The sequence below is a fragment of the Zasmidium cellare genome, assembly GCF_010093935.1.
Source record: "Zasmidium cellare ATCC 36951 unplaced genomic scaffold M409scaffold_4, whole genome shotgun sequence".
Taxonomy (NCBI): Eukaryota; Fungi; Ascomycota; class Dothideomycetes; order Mycosphaerellales; family Mycosphaerellaceae; genus Zasmidium; species Zasmidium cellare.
Window position 1 is genome coordinate 505,056 of NW_022986948.1, and position 15,515 is coordinate 520,570.

Genomic DNA, 15,515 nt, shown 5'->3' on the forward strand with positions numbered 1-15,515 from the left:
CCAGCAGCGAGACTTTGCGCCATGGTGGGCGGCGACCCTGACGCTGCGTGCGCTCATTGCAAGTGCAGTGCATCGGGCTGCGTTTCTTGCACATGCGAGGGCCTCCGGGGCTGGACGCTTGTGATGGATCCAGCAGACTCGCAGCGAGGCGAGCATACGTACTCGTTTATAGCTCGAACGCACGCGGTCGACATGTGTGGTACGGGCAGTCGATGCGCTGCTCCGCGGGACGCCGTGTTGCCCTTGACGATATAGGTGCGGTAGGTCCCTACATGGTGGCTTGGTGTTGGGCTGCTTTCTTCTTCAGACTTATTCCGAAGACAGCATTCGTCCTGTCTTGCTTGACTTGGACAAGACTGCCCAAAACTAACGACCCATTCAGCTTGAGTCGTGAGGAAAGTCGATCGGCATTTACCAACGAGTCGAACACCACTTGGACGAGTTCCATATCGGGCAGGACTTCACGTCGGGCAAAGAAACTCTCCTGCACGCCTTGGGTACGCCCGCACATATCAGCCGTACAGCTAGCTCAGCAGTGTACCACCACCACCACCTCGAGCACTGCGTGAGAGCCCAATACTACCACACCCCTTGGCCACGCATCGGCAGCCTTGACCGAACTCCGTCGAATGCAACACAAGCACAAGATCCTCCCCTACGACAACTATATCTCGCCGTGAGAAGCCCATCGCCAGATCTACCCTCCAGGACACCACGTCGCCGTTCGTTCTAGACTCTCCACCCAGTAATGCCTTCCAAAGAACTCCGCTTCGCCCTCTGCACCTGCGGCAAACCGGTCTACGAAAACTGCGTCTCCTGTCTGCCCTGCCTTCAAGCACAGCAGAAGCTCTACCACCGCTACTCGCTCTCCCCGCGGCCGTCAAAAGACTGCGCTCCGCCACCACCCACGCAAGGAGGGAATCTGCAAGCACCCACCATGACCCTCCCAATCCGCACAGGTCGCCCCTCAGACGCCAGCGAAGCCATCACGCGCGCCTTCTCCTCCGACTCCGACGGCGGGCACCTCTTCCCCTCCGCCCTCTACCGGCACCCCATCCGCTCCAGCTCGCGCACCAGCTCCACAACCTCCTCGCGGCGGCCTTCCGACTCCCCCTCAAGCCCCTTATCAAGGCCCCTCGTCCCCTCCACCGACTCCACAGGCCCACGAACCCCCCGCTCCTCAACCCCCGAGATCCGCCTCGTGGATTCCTCGTACGCGCCCATGGCGGCGGGGTTCGCGCGGCTGAGCATGAAGGACGCCGCGGCGTCGACCGAGCCCGTGAGGAGGCCGGCGAGCGCGCGGCCGAGCATGGAGTTGGACGCGAGGATGTTTCAGGGGCCGGCGTAACTATGTATTCCATCAGGGAATGGGGATGGCGTATTGTTTGTTTTTGAAAGGGGGTTTGGGCTTTTCAGCGATGTATGTCTGTGTAATTCGAGCGTTGGTGTTGGAAGGAAGGAAAAACTCGCAGCGTCGAGTGTCGCCTTTGGGATTGGGATTGGGATTGGGATTGGGATTGGGATTGGGATTTTCTTGGCTATGTAGTGCATGACAGACAGAAGGAGGCTGGAGGGAGGCGTCTTTTTTTTTTTCTGTCGGTCACAGAGATCGGTCCTGTACTTCTGACGGGAAATTTGAAACCCCAAAAATTTATTTATCACTACTCTCCCACCCTCGCCTCCCTCGTTCTAAGCTGAGGTCTCACAAGATGTAGGTGGTTGTACAGTCCCCAGCACAAACGTTAGCAACCCCTGCTAGCCTAACGGTGAAAGGTCGACACGCACACGCTGTCAGTGCTCAATCGCACAGACAGGATTTGTTTGCAAGACGCTAGCAGGGGTTGCTAACGTTTATGCCAGAGACTGTAGTGCCACGTTGAACCACCACGCCTCGATGAGACCCTGATTGCCTTGTATGTCCTTCTCGCCGGCTTTCCGATGGATGTTTACGCAAAGGGTCTCCCGGGCACGGCTAGCTGATGGACGAGATCTAGCAGCTTCCTTGCCGTCCGATCAAGGACCCTTTGATGACCCTGCAGCAGCAGCAGGAGCAGGAGCAGGAGGGGAGGAGGTGGTGGAACGAAGGGACTCGCGTTCGTCAGCCTCCGTGCGACGATAAGGACAGCAACAAAGAAGAACTGCACATCACCAGCCACAACGATAGGTGTACGTGATGATGCAGATTGGTGGGATTTTTAGCTACGTTGCATACACTGAGACATCTGTTCCTTCGGGCGCTTATTATTACGGGGTAGGTAGAATGCGCTTCGGTTCCTTCATGCTCCAACGTCATGGACTGATGCGTACGACATGCCCAAGAGATACTGCAGCTTTCTTACCCGCGGAGCGCTCATCGTCGTCCACCATCTCGCCGATCAAAGGTCGCTGATGGGCAAACCATGTTCTTTCTGCAACGCACGAGCAGCGTCCTTTTGGCGATTCGAGAGCTCTCGCAGCTGCTTCATGTCCTGCCAGCCAACGATGTTCTGCAAAGATGGCCTGGAGCCAGAGTCGAAGACCGGAAAGGGGAACTTGCACACGCTCGTATCCTCGAGATGAATTATGCTTTGAGACTGCGCCATGAGGTCAGCAAATCTCTGGCACATCTCAGACGTTTGTAACGGCAGCATACGATTGGAGCCTGCAGCAGCATCCGCCTCAGCCAGAGAATGTCATTCGTGATGCGTTCGTTGCGTGGGAGTGCCTCCATGTCTGCCAAGATCATTTCTGGAGTGACCATCCAGAATGGCAGATCGTACGGCAGGGTCACTGCAGAAATGACATGGTCCATATGGTGAAAGGTACCCAAGGCAGCGTTAGAGGAATTCCGGGGCACACGTGAGCAGCCACTTGCACTGAGTCTCGATGCCAATCCAGTAGCGCCGCGTCTACAACACAACCATGCCATGGAAAGTAAGACGCTTGCCCTGGAACATGTCAGGATACTTGGCGCTCAGGGCGAAATAAGACTTACCGCAGATGGTCAAGCGACTCTTTATGTTCAGAATCGGCGTGCAGCGAAGCGGAATGACATGGAGTCTCAATGCAGCCAAACATTGCCTCAGCTGCCTCGTAATTTCCGGCAACGGCGAGAACGTCGGCTCGCTCCTTGAGTTGAAGTAACGTATCGAGGTCGAAAGACTCGCGTGCAGTCGAGCAAATGATGCTTGGCGCGATGACCTGCCGTAATCGGAGGAGGCGAGGAGCTTCCACGCCGAGTCCGTGGAAGTGTATGTTGTAGCCAAAGCCGACCACAGATTGGATCGGGTCCAGGAAGCGGTGGCATACCTCTTGCGTCAGTCTGCGGTGCTCGATACTGCGTCCAGAGATTTTGACGGCTGGAATGCCGACCCAGTGGTCAAGCTCGTCGTGATGCAAGTTGTATATCGAAGACATTCTTCCTGGTGTAGCGTGATAGACAATGGCAGATGGCTTGACTTTTTGACACAAAAGCCGCAAGACCAGCCAGAAGTCAGGCATGTCCTTTTCCAGCATGAGTAGCACTCCCGGCGGGTTGGGAGCTGAGTGGACTGAGGCTGCTTGTAAGAACGGACACGGCCAGTCGATGTCAACTTCGAAATTATGATACGATGAATGTCGCGATCCACCGTGTGCGACAACAGGGACGTGCAGCTGGTCGAGGTAAGCTCGTAAAGCCGGACAGTTGTAGCGCACCAAGACGAAGGGGTTACGTTGAGCCAGGAAGTTCAAAGCGTCACCACGGATGGCCTTGTTGACGCGCAGTAGCCCCATCTGGAAGTCATATGTAGAGTTAGTGCCCTCGAGGAGCTGCAGACAGCCTCGCTCAGGCCGAGGCCAGTCGCGGTTCCGCATGTCCTTCGTGTAGAAGTCTCCCGCTGGCTGGTATTTGTATGGGTGAGGTTCTCGGACTACTTCTCCATCAAGGAAGTAGGACCAGATTTTGTCTTTCACTTCTTGTGGGAGAGCCAAGTTCGTGATGGGTCTGGAGACGGCCATGTTTGCGGCCGGATTGACTGCGTTGCTGTGCGCTGCAGTGGTGTGGGTTTGATCATGCAATGAGCTCTGGATGCAAGATGAAGGTCGTTGCGTGGGAGGGGTGGTTGAAGCGAATGGGAAGTAGTGCGTCGCTTGGGAATGACTGGAAGTTGCAAGTCGTGCATGCCCGCAGGTGCATTCGTTTGGAGGCAGCTGCGATTGATGCTAGCGAGACTAGCGTAAAGCTTGTCGCGGCGATTCATGTGATAGAACTTTCCTGTTGCAGCTGTATTCGGATCACTGTATTCAAGCATGTACACTTACTAGATAAGACGGCGGAGCTCCAAATGCACTCGTCGCCAACTCATCCCCTCATCGTCTGCTTTTTCATTCCCTTCCGCTGGGACTTCTCCTTCTCCTTTTCCAAGAATTTTTTCTGCTCGTCCGCGGACATCTTGCTCAGCTTGCGGTCGCGCTCCTCCTTCTTGAGCTTCTCGGATTGCGTTCTCCTTTCCTCAGCCTTCTCATCCTCGTCGATCTTGCGCAGCTTGCGCATCTCCTCCTCGCGAGTGGCCTTGATCTTGCGCAACGCCTCCGATCGGAAATGTGCGCTGTTGACAAGATGATCTGGGAGGCGCAGGAAGTATGTGAAGAGCGCTGAGCTGTTCGACGAGTTGTTGAGACGTGTTGAAAGATAAACACGCTTCTTGGAGACGATGTCGTTGAGCCTGGATATTGTTAGCTTCGCGCTTCGACAGAGATGATATTTTTGAGAACCTACTTCTTCGGGGCATCGATTGGCTGATCAGAGATCACCAGTGCCTCCAGATCCTCGCCAGCCTCGTTGAGAGCCTTGAGCAGCTCAGGTGTGAGCATGGCCTCCGTGATTTCAGCACTCTCAGACATGACGGTCGCCCACTGAGGAAGCTTTGGGTGATCTTTGGTCGATGTCAAGCTCAGATCGTAGCGATCATCACGCAGCTGCTTCATCTTATCCTTGTGCACGACTGCCCAGACGAACCCATCGAACGTGCTGTCTTTGCTTGCGGGTGCAGGAGATGCGACAGCTTGAGTCTTGGCAGGCACCAAGCTTTTCTCCTTGCCATCGAAACAATACGCTGTCGCCTCGAGCTTCTCAACCGGAGGTGCTATGCTGTCCATGAAAAAGGAAAGCGCAGCCTCTCCAAACAGTATCAAAGGATTGTAGCGCTTGTACAGCGTGAGCTTGACGTCGACGAAGGCCACGTTCTGTCGTCCAGTGGCATATGTCGTGTATTCGTTCTTGCTCTTCTGCTTGTACATCTTCTCAGGATCCTTGGCGATCGCCTCTTTCGTGTAGTTGTTGTAACCAACTCTTGCGAACTCGGACTCGAGCAATGGCAGATTCGTCTGCGCCCATTGCCTTGCGCGCTTCTTGTTGAGACTCGCGCCAATGATGTTGACGATAATGATGACGACAATGATCGGGATGATGACCAGCTCCTGGTAGAAGTCGGCGATGGTCACGCGCTCCCAGACTCGGTACCATTTCGTGTAAGGTCGGCCAGCAATGCCTGTCCCTGCGCTGAAAAGGCCTCCCGCAGCTGCTTTGGCGGTTGTCGAGGCGCCTGGGAAGGCAGATGAGGCAGCGTGGCTCGGAGGCTGAGGCGATGCTGCAGTCGCGAAGTCGGCGAAGTCTTGAAAGTGTCAGGTGTCTCGATCGCATTGCGCATTTCAGAGGCTATCCATACCGTCGGAGGGCGCTGCAGCAGCAGGTGCATCAGACTTCGCGCCGCCCAGGAAGTCCTGGAGCGGCTTCAACAAGGCCAGAGCCGCCATGGTGTGTGTTGGGGGTGTCGATGTTTCAGGCCACGTGCGAGTAGACGAACAGGCGGCCTGTGCTGGGCATTTGAAGTGAAGTCGGTTTGCTCGGCTTTAAATTCGCCGTTGTCCGCCGAGTGGGGGCTGGGAGATTGGCCTCTCTTCACGAGATGGACAATATCGACGCCAGAATACCAATGTCCCCGAACTTCAACAGGACGGCCTTTTCGACCTCCAACTATGTCCAGAATGATCTGTACCCTTGCGCATCAATTCGGTCATGACCGTCGGTGTCGATTTGGCTAGGCACTGCTCCTATGAGGAAGCTACCTGGTAGCTGCTCTCCACCTGGTTTTGCTTTGTGCAACATGAATCCTCCTCGTAATCGCCCCTCCAAACCTGTTCCTACTATAATTTGGTTCTTTATCTACTCAAACATCACGTCAAACCTCCAACAAACCATCTGATCCCTCGACTACCGACCCTTGGAAAAGGAGAAAACAGGCCTGACTGACGCCTGCCCAAGTCGCTGATATGGATTTGCCCCGCGAAAGGCCTGAGCTGCCTCGAAACAGGGAGCCATGTGATTTACCAAATGCAAAGTCTACTGCCAGTTTTTGGCATTCGGAGCCATCGGCTTTGCTACTGGCACATCGGTCGACTCGAAACCTTCCGGAGACGGCCGATGTAGTGGTTATCGGCAGTGGTATGACTGGTGCCAGCGTGGCCCATCATCTTCTTACGGAGGGCAAGGAGAATCTAGATGTGGTCATGCTTGAAGCAAGGGAAGCATGCTGGGGAGCAACAGGACGTGTAAGCCGATACACCGATGATATGCCTCGACTATGCTGATACGCCGCAGAATGGAGGACATTGCCAGCCAATCCTCTTCGAACATCCACATGATCCCAGCATTGGTCACTTTGAGCTGAGGAACTTCCACACTCTGCAAGATCTCATCAAGGAGAAAAACATCGACTGCGAGTTCGTTGCCCAGCCTGGTGTGCGTGCGATTTACTCGCGAGGACATTTCAACGATACAGAACTGGCACTTTCAATCATGAAAGACACCGCCCCAGAGCTGGCCTCTATGATGCGCCTTGTCAACAACAGAGACGAACTGAACAGTCTTCGGATACCCTCAGCCTTGGGCGCCGTCGTGACTGACATTGCAGCCAGAATGTGGCCATACAAATTCGTGTCCAGAATCTTGGAAGATCTTATCACCTCGACCAAGCTCAGAGGCACCTTCAACCTTCAGACTCTAACGCCTGTTGATAAAATCTCGAAGAGTGACAGCTCTGACCACGTCATTGTCAAGACCGAGCGAGGAAACATCAAGGCTAAGAAAGTCGTCTTGGCCACTAACGCTTATACCTCGCATCTGCTACACGAGTTCGCCGACCTGATCGTGCCTTGCCGAGGACAGATGTCTGCTTTGATCCCATTCCCTTCTGTTGCTGGCGAAGATCGTTTGAAGACGTCCCTTGGCTTCATGGGCGATGGCGTTGATGATTACCTGATTCAACGTCCGAATGAGCGAGGCGGCCACTTGATGTTTGGAGGCGGTCGACAGCATGGGCGCTCGATCGGCGTCACTGATGACAGCGTTATCGATGATAAGACGGCGCATTACCTTCGAGGGCGACTTGTGGAAGCTTTGAACCTGCCAGAAGGTGGCCAGAGGGCCGTTCTTGACGTTGCATGCAACTACTGCAAGACGCGCAGTGTAGGTGGAACCGATTCTAGTGGTATTAACATGCTGACTTCTGCAGATAAAATGCTTGCGCACAGCTGGCTGGAAACCTTGCACCAACTGCCAGCGGTTCTGCCAACCGTGCAGTAACACCACTGCGACCGCCACACCCACAGATACCACGAGCTGGAAAGAAATGAACGCCACACACATGTGGACCGGAATCATGGGCTTCTCTCGCGATGACAAGCCATGGGTTGGCCCAATTCCTGACAACGACTCTCTGTACATTGCCGCGGGTTTCACAGGCCACGGCATGCCCAACACGTGGCTCAGTGGGAAAGCAGTGGCGGTGATGGTTGCGAAGAACCTGGCAAGAGCACATTCGGAGGCGGCAATCAGTGCTGCCAGCGATGAAACGGGACTTCCGAAGTCGTACTATATCAGCAAAGACCGGATCGAAGCAGCGATGCTCCTTGAGGACGTAGGGTCGAGAGATTGGGCGGAGATGGAACGTGGTAAGAGGGCCGAGATGCCTATGTCAGGCTACGCATAGTCGCAGAAAGTGTAGGCTCTAGAGATCGTCCGTCCGTCCGTCTATAAGGATTCCCATTCGTCTCCATCGCACCTTTGTCTTGGCTTTTATCTCGAATTCCTCGTATCTTCATGGCGCTAGTGACGGCAAGCCATGTGTCGAAACCTTAATTTAGCGCCTCACGTTCTAGCCTCAGCGCACAGACTGTCAATTTTTTTTTGAACTAGACCCGATTAGGACATTTGTCCACCTCCCGATGGTCCGCGCTGCTTGCTGTGATTGGCGAAATGAGCGAGATGGTCTGAGCTCTGAGGCTATTCACGTTCCACCTACACGCAGTCCCAACTTATCTGGCTACATTATACACGCTCGCCCTCGTCACGCATCCGCTGCTCAATGCTTCGTAACACAGCACTCACCCAAAGTCCGAAATGGACGCGAGTGCTAAGTCCACAAGAATGGGAACTCGCAAAGCCATTAGCCCCGGAACGAGCACCTCATGTCTATCGAATCGATGCCAACACGGTCGCAAAGTCAGGACTCGATGAGACTCGTGCTAAAGCTGAGGTAGCCGCGATGAATCTAGTACGCGAGAGGACCGCAATACCGGTGCCGAAGATTTACAATTGTTACCTGGTCGAGGACACGCAAAAGTGGTGCATCTTGATGGAGTACGCAGAAGGTGATGTACTCCAAGACGTCTGGGAAGATATACCAAACGAATGGAAACAGTCAATCATATCGCAATTGAAAGGCTACATGGAAGAGCTGCGGAATATCAAGGGCGACTTCATCGGGGCCGTAGACGGGACTCAGTGCGAGGACCAATTCTTTCACCAACAAGACGATGAGTATGGTCCATTTGATACCGAAGCAGCGTTCCATGACGCTCTGGCAGATGTGCTCAGAGCGTCCGATCAGAACGCGTTCGTCGAGATGGTAGTAGGTTTCATCAAATCTATGCCGCCGCACAACATTGTCCTTACACACTCCGATTTTGCCCCTCGCAACATTATTGTGCAGGACGACAAAGTCGTCGCTATTTTGGATTGGGAGTTGACTGGATATTATCCTGCCTACTGGGAATACGTCAAAGCTTATTACCGCCCGAACTGGTCAAGCGATTGGATCAAAGATCGCGTGCTGGACGATATCCTGGAGCCTTATCCTCTTGAGCACGCTGTAATGCTTCACACCAGAGATATCATTTGGTAACGAAGGTTATGGAAGGTTTATGATATCTGACTCGTCCAGAGTAAGCTTTGCCGGCAACAGCATAAAGTGCATTGCGCCTCTTCCCTAACCCGGAACTCCATTTACATTAACTGCGTTGAGAAGCCACTTCGCTACATTCTTCATGCCCGTGAAAGTGCAATTCGACCTGTTCTTTCCTCTCAGGTTGGTCAGCCAAGGAGGACAGAACAGTGCCTCAAATGAACGTACTCGACCCGCGAGAAACTTTGCCATATCGGAATCCCTGCATTGCCGGACATGTTCTCGTCAACCAGAGCATTAATTCGATGCCGAATATCACCACCTGCGAGACCTGGACGAGGAAGATGTTGCAGTCGATCCACTGGATACCGTTTTCGAGACGCTGCTGGTGCCGATAGTGGATTTGCTGCTGCTAGCAATCCTACTACTGCTTCCAGACTTCGATCCGCTGCCGGTGGTCGCAGCTGCGGACCTCACAGGCTCGACTCTCGCGGCGAAAGATGCGCTGGTGCCGATAGGGACGAGCCCTTTCTTCTCAAGTTTGGCCAGAACCGCAACGGTGAAAAGCTGGCATCGTTGCCGTTCGACCGACTGCACAGCGGCTTTGACCTTGGCCCTGTCTGCGTCACTGATGGTTGCAATCTTTTCCGAAAGATGTTCAATGCCTTGGCTGTTCAATCGCTTGCCGTCCTCGATGAACACCTCGTACGCATTTGCTGGTGGATCTCCTTGGGGACCTCCCTTGACGTGGTACCAGGTGCACTTTGGGTCTCCGGGCTTTACCAAAATGATAATCCAGTGCCGTGTATCGTTTGGACGTCTCCGAACACAGAATCCAACATGGAGGTCTAGAGTCATGTTATGAATGCTGAAAACGATACAACAAAGTTTAAGTGGGCTGGTAGTATGGGCTCAAAAGACAAGAAAGGGGTGTAACGTGAGTTGCTACTGTTCTGACAGCATGAGTTATACCACTAATATATCACCAGATTTGACCGACTCAATCTTCGAGGCAGTGCCTTGAGGGCGTTTAATATGGCACAGCACTCCAGAATAGACGTCGAAACGCTCGACTCGAAACATCGAAGCCCATCGACCCCAGACTTACCAACGGATCCGACTGTTGACACGTGACCCCCCAACAGCTCGATACATTCCTTCAAGTGGGCGTCGATTGATCCATTGCTCTATCTGTCCACAGGCCTTTCCACGCCAATGACAATGCATCCGCCACCCATAGTATATCTTTCGGCCCGTCTTGCAGCTTAAGTGTTCTGGAGTCGCTTTGCTTCCAGAGGAATCGTTCAACTTATGCCGATATTCCAAGTGAAAGGCTATGGAAGGAGAAACAACAATCAGGCGCTTCACTCAAGGCTTCGATGCGCCTCGACTTGATCCGAGAATCAGATCCGAATCGGCATATACGTGCGAGTGTAGCGCCAGATGCGTCTGTTTCCCTCGCTTGTTTACTCACTGCAGCATGCCGCCCGTTCTGAAGCCACGACCGCCAAGCGGAGTCCGGACGCCAGTTGCTGCATCACAGTGTTGCATGTAGCGCTCTCTGATTTCCAGGAACGGACTCCAGCAAGTATGTGCATGTGGCCAATCAAGTGTCACTGATCATTCGAAGTGGGGTCTCGCAGGCGCCTATTTCGAAGAATGAGTCCGAGCGACTTTCATCAACCTCAACTGCCACTCCTTTGCACTCGATCACTTTCTCTTCCCATTGCCTGTATGTACTCCTTCAGGTACGACAGACTACAATCTGCAAAGCAATCCTGAACCACTGATCCAAGGGGCTTCAAGATCAAACGATGCCCGCGAAGAGCGGCAGCAGGACGTCGTCCTACCCAGACCCGTTCGTTATTGCAGCAAGCGCCGAACACAAGCAGACCATGATACTGCTACACGGTCGTGGGAGTGACGGGGAGAAGTTTGGTCTAGAGTTGCTCAAAGGTCCAATATCGAGAGTCGGCAGCGGCGGCCATTCATTCTCAACGGTCCAGACGACTTTTCCTCACATGAAATTCATCTTTCCAACGGCAAAGAAGCGCCGTGCGCGATGGTACAATCGTGCTGTCATCAATCAATGGTTCGACGGTGTGCCGATTGATAAACAGGACCACCACAATATGAGCCGAGAGCAAGAAGAATGGCAACTCGAAGGGCTTAGGGAGTCCACACAGTTTCTCGATGCAATGGTGGAAGACGAAGTCAAGCTTGTGGGTTCCAAAAACGTGATCATCGGAGGATTGAGTCAAGGATGTGCCGCGAGCTTGCATCTCTTGTTGAGCTACGAAGGTGGAAGTGGCGATCAGGGGAGTCGGAAACCTCTTGGCGGTTTCGTAGGCATGAGCGGGTGGCTTCCTTTCGCCAAAGATGTTCGGCTTATTCTCAACCCCGAAGATTCGAGCGATGACGACGACGACCCGTTCGGCGCTAGCGGTTCCAGGTCAGACGCCTCCACCGCAGTCCAGGTCTGCAACTTCATCAGAGACAACATGGACTTGCCTGCCCTACCAGATGAACATCAGCCATTGTTTCTTGCGACGCCGGTCTTTCTTGGACACGGAATTCACGACAGCAAAGTCAAAGTGGCGAAGGGGCAGCAAGTGGCAGAAATCTTGAAGACAATCGGGGTGCCCAATGTGACCTGGAAGGAGTATGACGAAGGACACTGGTACAAAGTGCCAGAGGAATTGGACGACATTGTCGACTCACTTCAGAAGTGGCTCCATGGACCAGATATGATGCCTCAGTTCAATTGACGAGGTGGAGTCTGGACGACACAAATTGAGACGACCAAGTTGAGGCGAAGACTAGCAAGCAGTGTGTGTACCTTGGACGGATTTGGTCACATCCTGCGACTAGTCTGCTGCGTGAGCAAAGTATAATGTCGAGGCCGCGGTATCTAGCTTTGGCATGCCCACATCATCAAGCATGTTGCAGCGGAGGATGCGGGTTCCGCGGCGGTGGCTGATCGAGCTAGAACTTCGACAGTAGTGGTCACCGTAGAGCTGTATTGATGGAGTCTTTGGCGACAAGCCCCAACTCAAGAGAACATGCCAGCCTGCTCGATGAAGTGGCATTGAAACCATCATCATGCCGCTGGGCTATGCCGACCCAGCGACGCTCACCAACTGCACCGCTAGCACCTGCAGTGTCTACACAACCTTATACATCTACCGGATCAATCTCGCTGCGAACATCGCTCGCTTGGTCTGTTTCTCTGTCCTGCTACTCGTCTACTTGGCGATATGGAACTGGAAACGTCGGTGTCATTTCTTCGGGGTGGCAATGACTACGGGATTGGTCATTCTTGGCTACGCGGCCAGGATCTGGTCGTACTATAACCACTTGGGAGCGCAGGAACGGCAAGAAGGTCTTCACATGAATCAACATTGCTCGTCTGATTTATCATTAAACCCTACCGCAGAAAATGCCACGAAGAGTCGCCCGTTCCATTCGCATCAAAGCAGAACGTGGAATTTTGTCTGATTGACCCCTGGAAGCTCCAAATGCGATTGAGGATGACCCACAAGATCCATTCTTCGTACAGGTCCGAAGCCTCAAACCATACGGTCGAGCTTGCCGATTAAGGACGTCGAGAATGCTTTGAAATACAACGACAGTCCTACAATGGAAATCAGATATTTAAAGACCGTTTTTGCACTCCAGTGATGGCGTCCTACAAGTATCGGACAAGCAAAAGCGATTTGAAAGAAATCGTATCCGTTTCGCGGCCATGGCTTTCGGATATCCGTCCTACACCAGCAAGGTACATTGGCTCTACACCAATCCTCATATGGTCATTGACATGTCCACAACAGGTCCATCGATCAGAATACCCAGCCATCAGCCCCGACAACCCAGCAAACTCAGTCGAAGGGCGAGTCGCCCTCATCACAGGCGGCGGAGCAGGCATCGGCTTGACCATCGCAGAAGCCTTCCTCAGAGCTCATGCCAAAGCCGTTGTTCTCCTAGGTCGAAGAGAAAACATCCTCAAGGAAGCAGCGGAGTCGCTCAAGGCAAAGCACAGCAACGCCAAGGTCTTGACCTTCCCTGCGGACGTCACGGATGCTGTCGCTCTGGACAAGGCCTTCGACTCGACAGTTCAGCAGGTTGGCCCGGTCGATATCGTTGTTGCCAATGCAGGCTACATGCCCAAGGCCGCACCACTTGCCGAGGTCGATCTGGAGAATTGGTGGAAGGGCTTCGAGATCAACATCTATGGCACCGCGGTCCTCTTCCGAGCCTGGCTGCCATATCGCAGTAAAGGGGACGGGACACACAAACCCGCATTCATTTCAGTGAACACCTCTGTCGCTCACCTCATGGTCCTCGCCACTTACAGCGCGTACGCGGCGTCGAAATCTGGTCTCGCCACCATGCTGGCAATTGCGCAGGCTGAAAATCCGGATCTCCATGTTGTATCATTCCACCCAGGTGTCGTTGAGACAGATATGAGCCGAGAGATAGTCAAAGGGACGGGTACACATTTGGATAGTCCTACGCTCCCGGCAGCTTTCGCGGTGTGGTTGAGTAGTCCAGCGGCTGCGTGGCTGGGTGGGAAGTTCGTGTGGGCTCAGTGGGATGTCGATGAGTTGATTGAGCGAAAGGAGGAGATTTTGAAGGATGGGGATTTGAGGATTGGATTGTTGGGGTGGCCGAAGTATATGCAGGCGACGGTGGAAACGCAGTCGGGTCTTACGGCCTAGATCATGTGGCTTTCATCAAGGTAATGAGCAGGTCGTCTTGGCTATCGACTCGTCCGTATTGCTTCGAATGTTGAGTGTAGTTCAATTGATATTGACAACCAATGGGCTGGAGCATCAGAGATTGAGAGGAGCAAATAGGAGGTATTTTCGAAAAACATATAAGTGTTAGCTTGGAGGACACAGACCTTGCATGTGATTGGTTGACTAAGCGAAGAGAAGTGAACTTCCATCCTACGTCAACTTCTACTTCTCCTGAGCATTTGCAACGACAAGATCATGTCGAAAGCAACGATAGTGCAAGTGTCTCCAACAGACAAGCCTCCTTCCGATCTATCCTCATTAACCGAATACCTCGAATCACTCGTCACAGCCAGCATCGACGGCCTAAACACACGCACTCTATCCACATCCCATCTCTGGTCCTTCGTCGCCGATGACTTCACATCCAGCGGCATGGGTTTCGCCGCGACGTCGAAGAAGGCTCTGGAGGACGACTATGTCGTTTACCGCGAGCAGTTTCCGGACCATCGCCTCGAGATCGAGAGCATGACTACGACGCTCAATTCTCGACTTATCACCGGACACGTTTATGCCAATGTCCTCGTGGCTGGAGGGCATGGAGTGCCGATTGGGATGTCTAGAAATGTGGTAATGGTTTTTGAGTTTCAGAAATGTGAGGGTCGCTGGTGGCTTAAGGCAACGACGAGTCTGCCTGGGGAGGGTGGCGTTCTTGAGTGAATGTATACGGTTCTGGTTCAACTGAAGCTTACGGACAATCATCGAGTGCTACGAGCCCCTCGCTACACTCGGTATAATTGAGACCTTTGTTACTGGAGACACAGAATCGCTGCGGCTGGGATGATGGTCGAAACCTAGGAATACGAATCCAACTTGCTGAATCTCTGGATCCCTGCACCGCTGGCCAGACATGCAAAGACAAAGACACCCTTCAGACTCGAATCATTCGATCTCACATTGCTCATTGCTCTCGCAAAAGTGGTATACAAGGAACCGACGACCATTTCAGATGCGCCCGCCGCAAACATCAGCCTTCAATCGCCTACCACGGTCGTCCTGGCCCTCCTCCATTCGGTCCGCCTGGTCCGCCTCCCATCCCGCCACCACCATGATGAGGCCCATCCTGGAAACCGGTTGGTGGACCTCCAAATTCACCCCCAGGTCCCATACCTCCAGGGCCTTGGTAACCTCCATGATGGCCATGATGTCCTCCGTGGTGCATATCTCCTGGTCCGCCATTGTTTCCAAAACCTCCTGGTCCACCGAACCCTCCGCCATGATGATACTCGCCTTGACCGAATGCAGTGTTTTGATGGCTGTGATGAGGTTGCTGTCCAAAGCCCGGGCCTCCACTATGGTGTTGTGGGTGTTGGAAAGAGGGTTGCGAATATTGCTGTTGTTGTTGCGGCTGATATTGTTGCTGTGGTGGCATTTGCTGGTTGTTGTGTTGCTTCTTATGCAATAGCTTTTCCTCGACCTTTTGCTCGATCTTCTCGAGAAGACCCATTCTGGACGATTTCAAGAATGGTGGTTTGTGTTTGTCGTATTGAGAAGTCGGAATCGCTGTGAGAGGGGT

At 53.4% G+C, this 15,515-nt stretch overlaps 10 protein-coding genes across 10 annotated transcripts; 6 read left to right on the forward strand and 4 right to left on the reverse strand.

The window, feature by feature from the left end:
* Positions 1-748: 748 nt before the first annotated feature.
* Positions 749-1,348, forward strand: M409DRAFT_50439 (uncharacterized protein; the record flags this gene model as incomplete). The annotated part of the gene is made up of 1 exon (XM_033811536.1): positions 749-1,348. One exon carries the CDS (start codon positions 749-751, stop codon positions 1,346-1,348), a length of 600 nt encoding a protein of 199 aa, XP_033672687.1.
* Positions 1,349-2,375: 1,027 nt separating this feature from the next.
* On the reverse strand, positions 2,376-3,978 carry M409DRAFT_18032 (uncharacterized protein; the record flags this gene model as incomplete). Its single annotated transcript, XM_033804324.1, has 3 exons — positions 2,376-2,573; positions 2,633-2,927; positions 2,975-3,978. The coding sequence occupies 3 exons, from the start codon at positions 3,976-3,978 to the stop codon at positions 2,376-2,378; spliced, it is 1,497 nt and encodes a 498-aa protein (XP_033672688.1).
* A 343-nt stretch (positions 3,979-4,321) lies between these two features.
* On the reverse strand, positions 4,322-5,775 carry M409DRAFT_18033 (uncharacterized protein; the record flags this gene model as incomplete). The annotated part of the gene is made up of 3 exons (XM_033804325.1): positions 4,322-4,685; positions 4,739-5,633; positions 5,688-5,775. The coding sequence occupies 3 exons, from the start codon at positions 5,773-5,775 to the stop codon at positions 4,322-4,324; spliced, it is 1,347 nt and encodes a 448-aa protein (XP_033672689.1).
* A 516-nt stretch (positions 5,776-6,291) lies between these two features.
* M409DRAFT_63376 (uncharacterized protein) lies at positions 6,292-8,009 on the forward strand (the record flags this gene model as incomplete). Its single annotated transcript, XM_033815571.1, has 3 exons — positions 6,292-6,570; positions 6,620-7,433; positions 7,630-8,009. The coding sequence occupies 3 exons, from the start codon at positions 6,292-6,294 to the stop codon at positions 8,007-8,009; spliced, it is 1,473 nt and encodes a 490-aa protein (XP_033672690.1).
* A 555-nt stretch (positions 8,010-8,564) lies between these two features.
* M409DRAFT_18035 (uncharacterized protein) lies at positions 8,565-9,203 on the forward strand (the record flags this gene model as incomplete). Its single annotated transcript, XM_033804326.1, has 1 exon — positions 8,565-9,203. The coding sequence occupies one exon, from the start codon at positions 8,565-8,567 to the stop codon at positions 9,201-9,203; it is 639 nt and encodes a 212-aa protein (XP_033672691.1).
* A 315-nt stretch (positions 9,204-9,518) lies between these two features.
* M409DRAFT_50443 (uncharacterized protein) lies at positions 9,519-10,061 on the reverse strand (the record flags this gene model as incomplete). The annotated part of the gene is made up of 1 exon (XM_033811537.1): positions 9,519-10,061. One exon carries the CDS (start codon positions 10,059-10,061, stop codon positions 9,519-9,521), a length of 543 nt encoding a protein of 180 aa, XP_033672692.1.
* Positions 10,062-11,017: 956 nt separating this feature from the next.
* On the forward strand, positions 11,018-11,971 carry M409DRAFT_50444 (uncharacterized protein; the record flags this gene model as incomplete). Its single annotated transcript, XM_033811538.1, has 1 exon — positions 11,018-11,971. One exon carries the CDS (start codon positions 11,018-11,020, stop codon positions 11,969-11,971), a length of 954 nt encoding a protein of 317 aa, XP_033672693.1.
* Positions 11,972-12,948: 977 nt separating this feature from the next.
* Positions 12,949-13,921, forward strand: M409DRAFT_63377 (uncharacterized protein; the record flags this gene model as incomplete). The annotated part of the gene is made up of 2 exons (XM_033815572.1): positions 12,949-12,981; positions 13,034-13,921. 2 exons carry the CDS (start codon positions 12,949-12,951, stop codon positions 13,919-13,921), a joined length of 921 nt encoding a protein of 306 aa, XP_033672694.1.
* Positions 13,922-14,197: 276 nt separating this feature from the next.
* On the forward strand, positions 14,198-14,659 carry M409DRAFT_18039 (uncharacterized protein; the record flags this gene model as incomplete). Its single annotated transcript, XM_033804327.1, has 1 exon — positions 14,198-14,659. One exon carries the CDS (start codon positions 14,198-14,200, stop codon positions 14,657-14,659), a length of 462 nt encoding a protein of 153 aa, XP_033672695.1.
* A 322-nt stretch (positions 14,660-14,981) lies between these two features.
* On the reverse strand, positions 14,982-15,446 carry M409DRAFT_18040 (uncharacterized protein; the record flags this gene model as incomplete). Its single annotated transcript, XM_033804328.1, has 1 exon — positions 14,982-15,446. One exon carries the CDS (start codon positions 15,444-15,446, stop codon positions 14,982-14,984), a length of 465 nt encoding a protein of 154 aa, XP_033672696.1.
* Between the last annotated feature and the right edge of the window lie 69 nt (positions 15,447-15,515).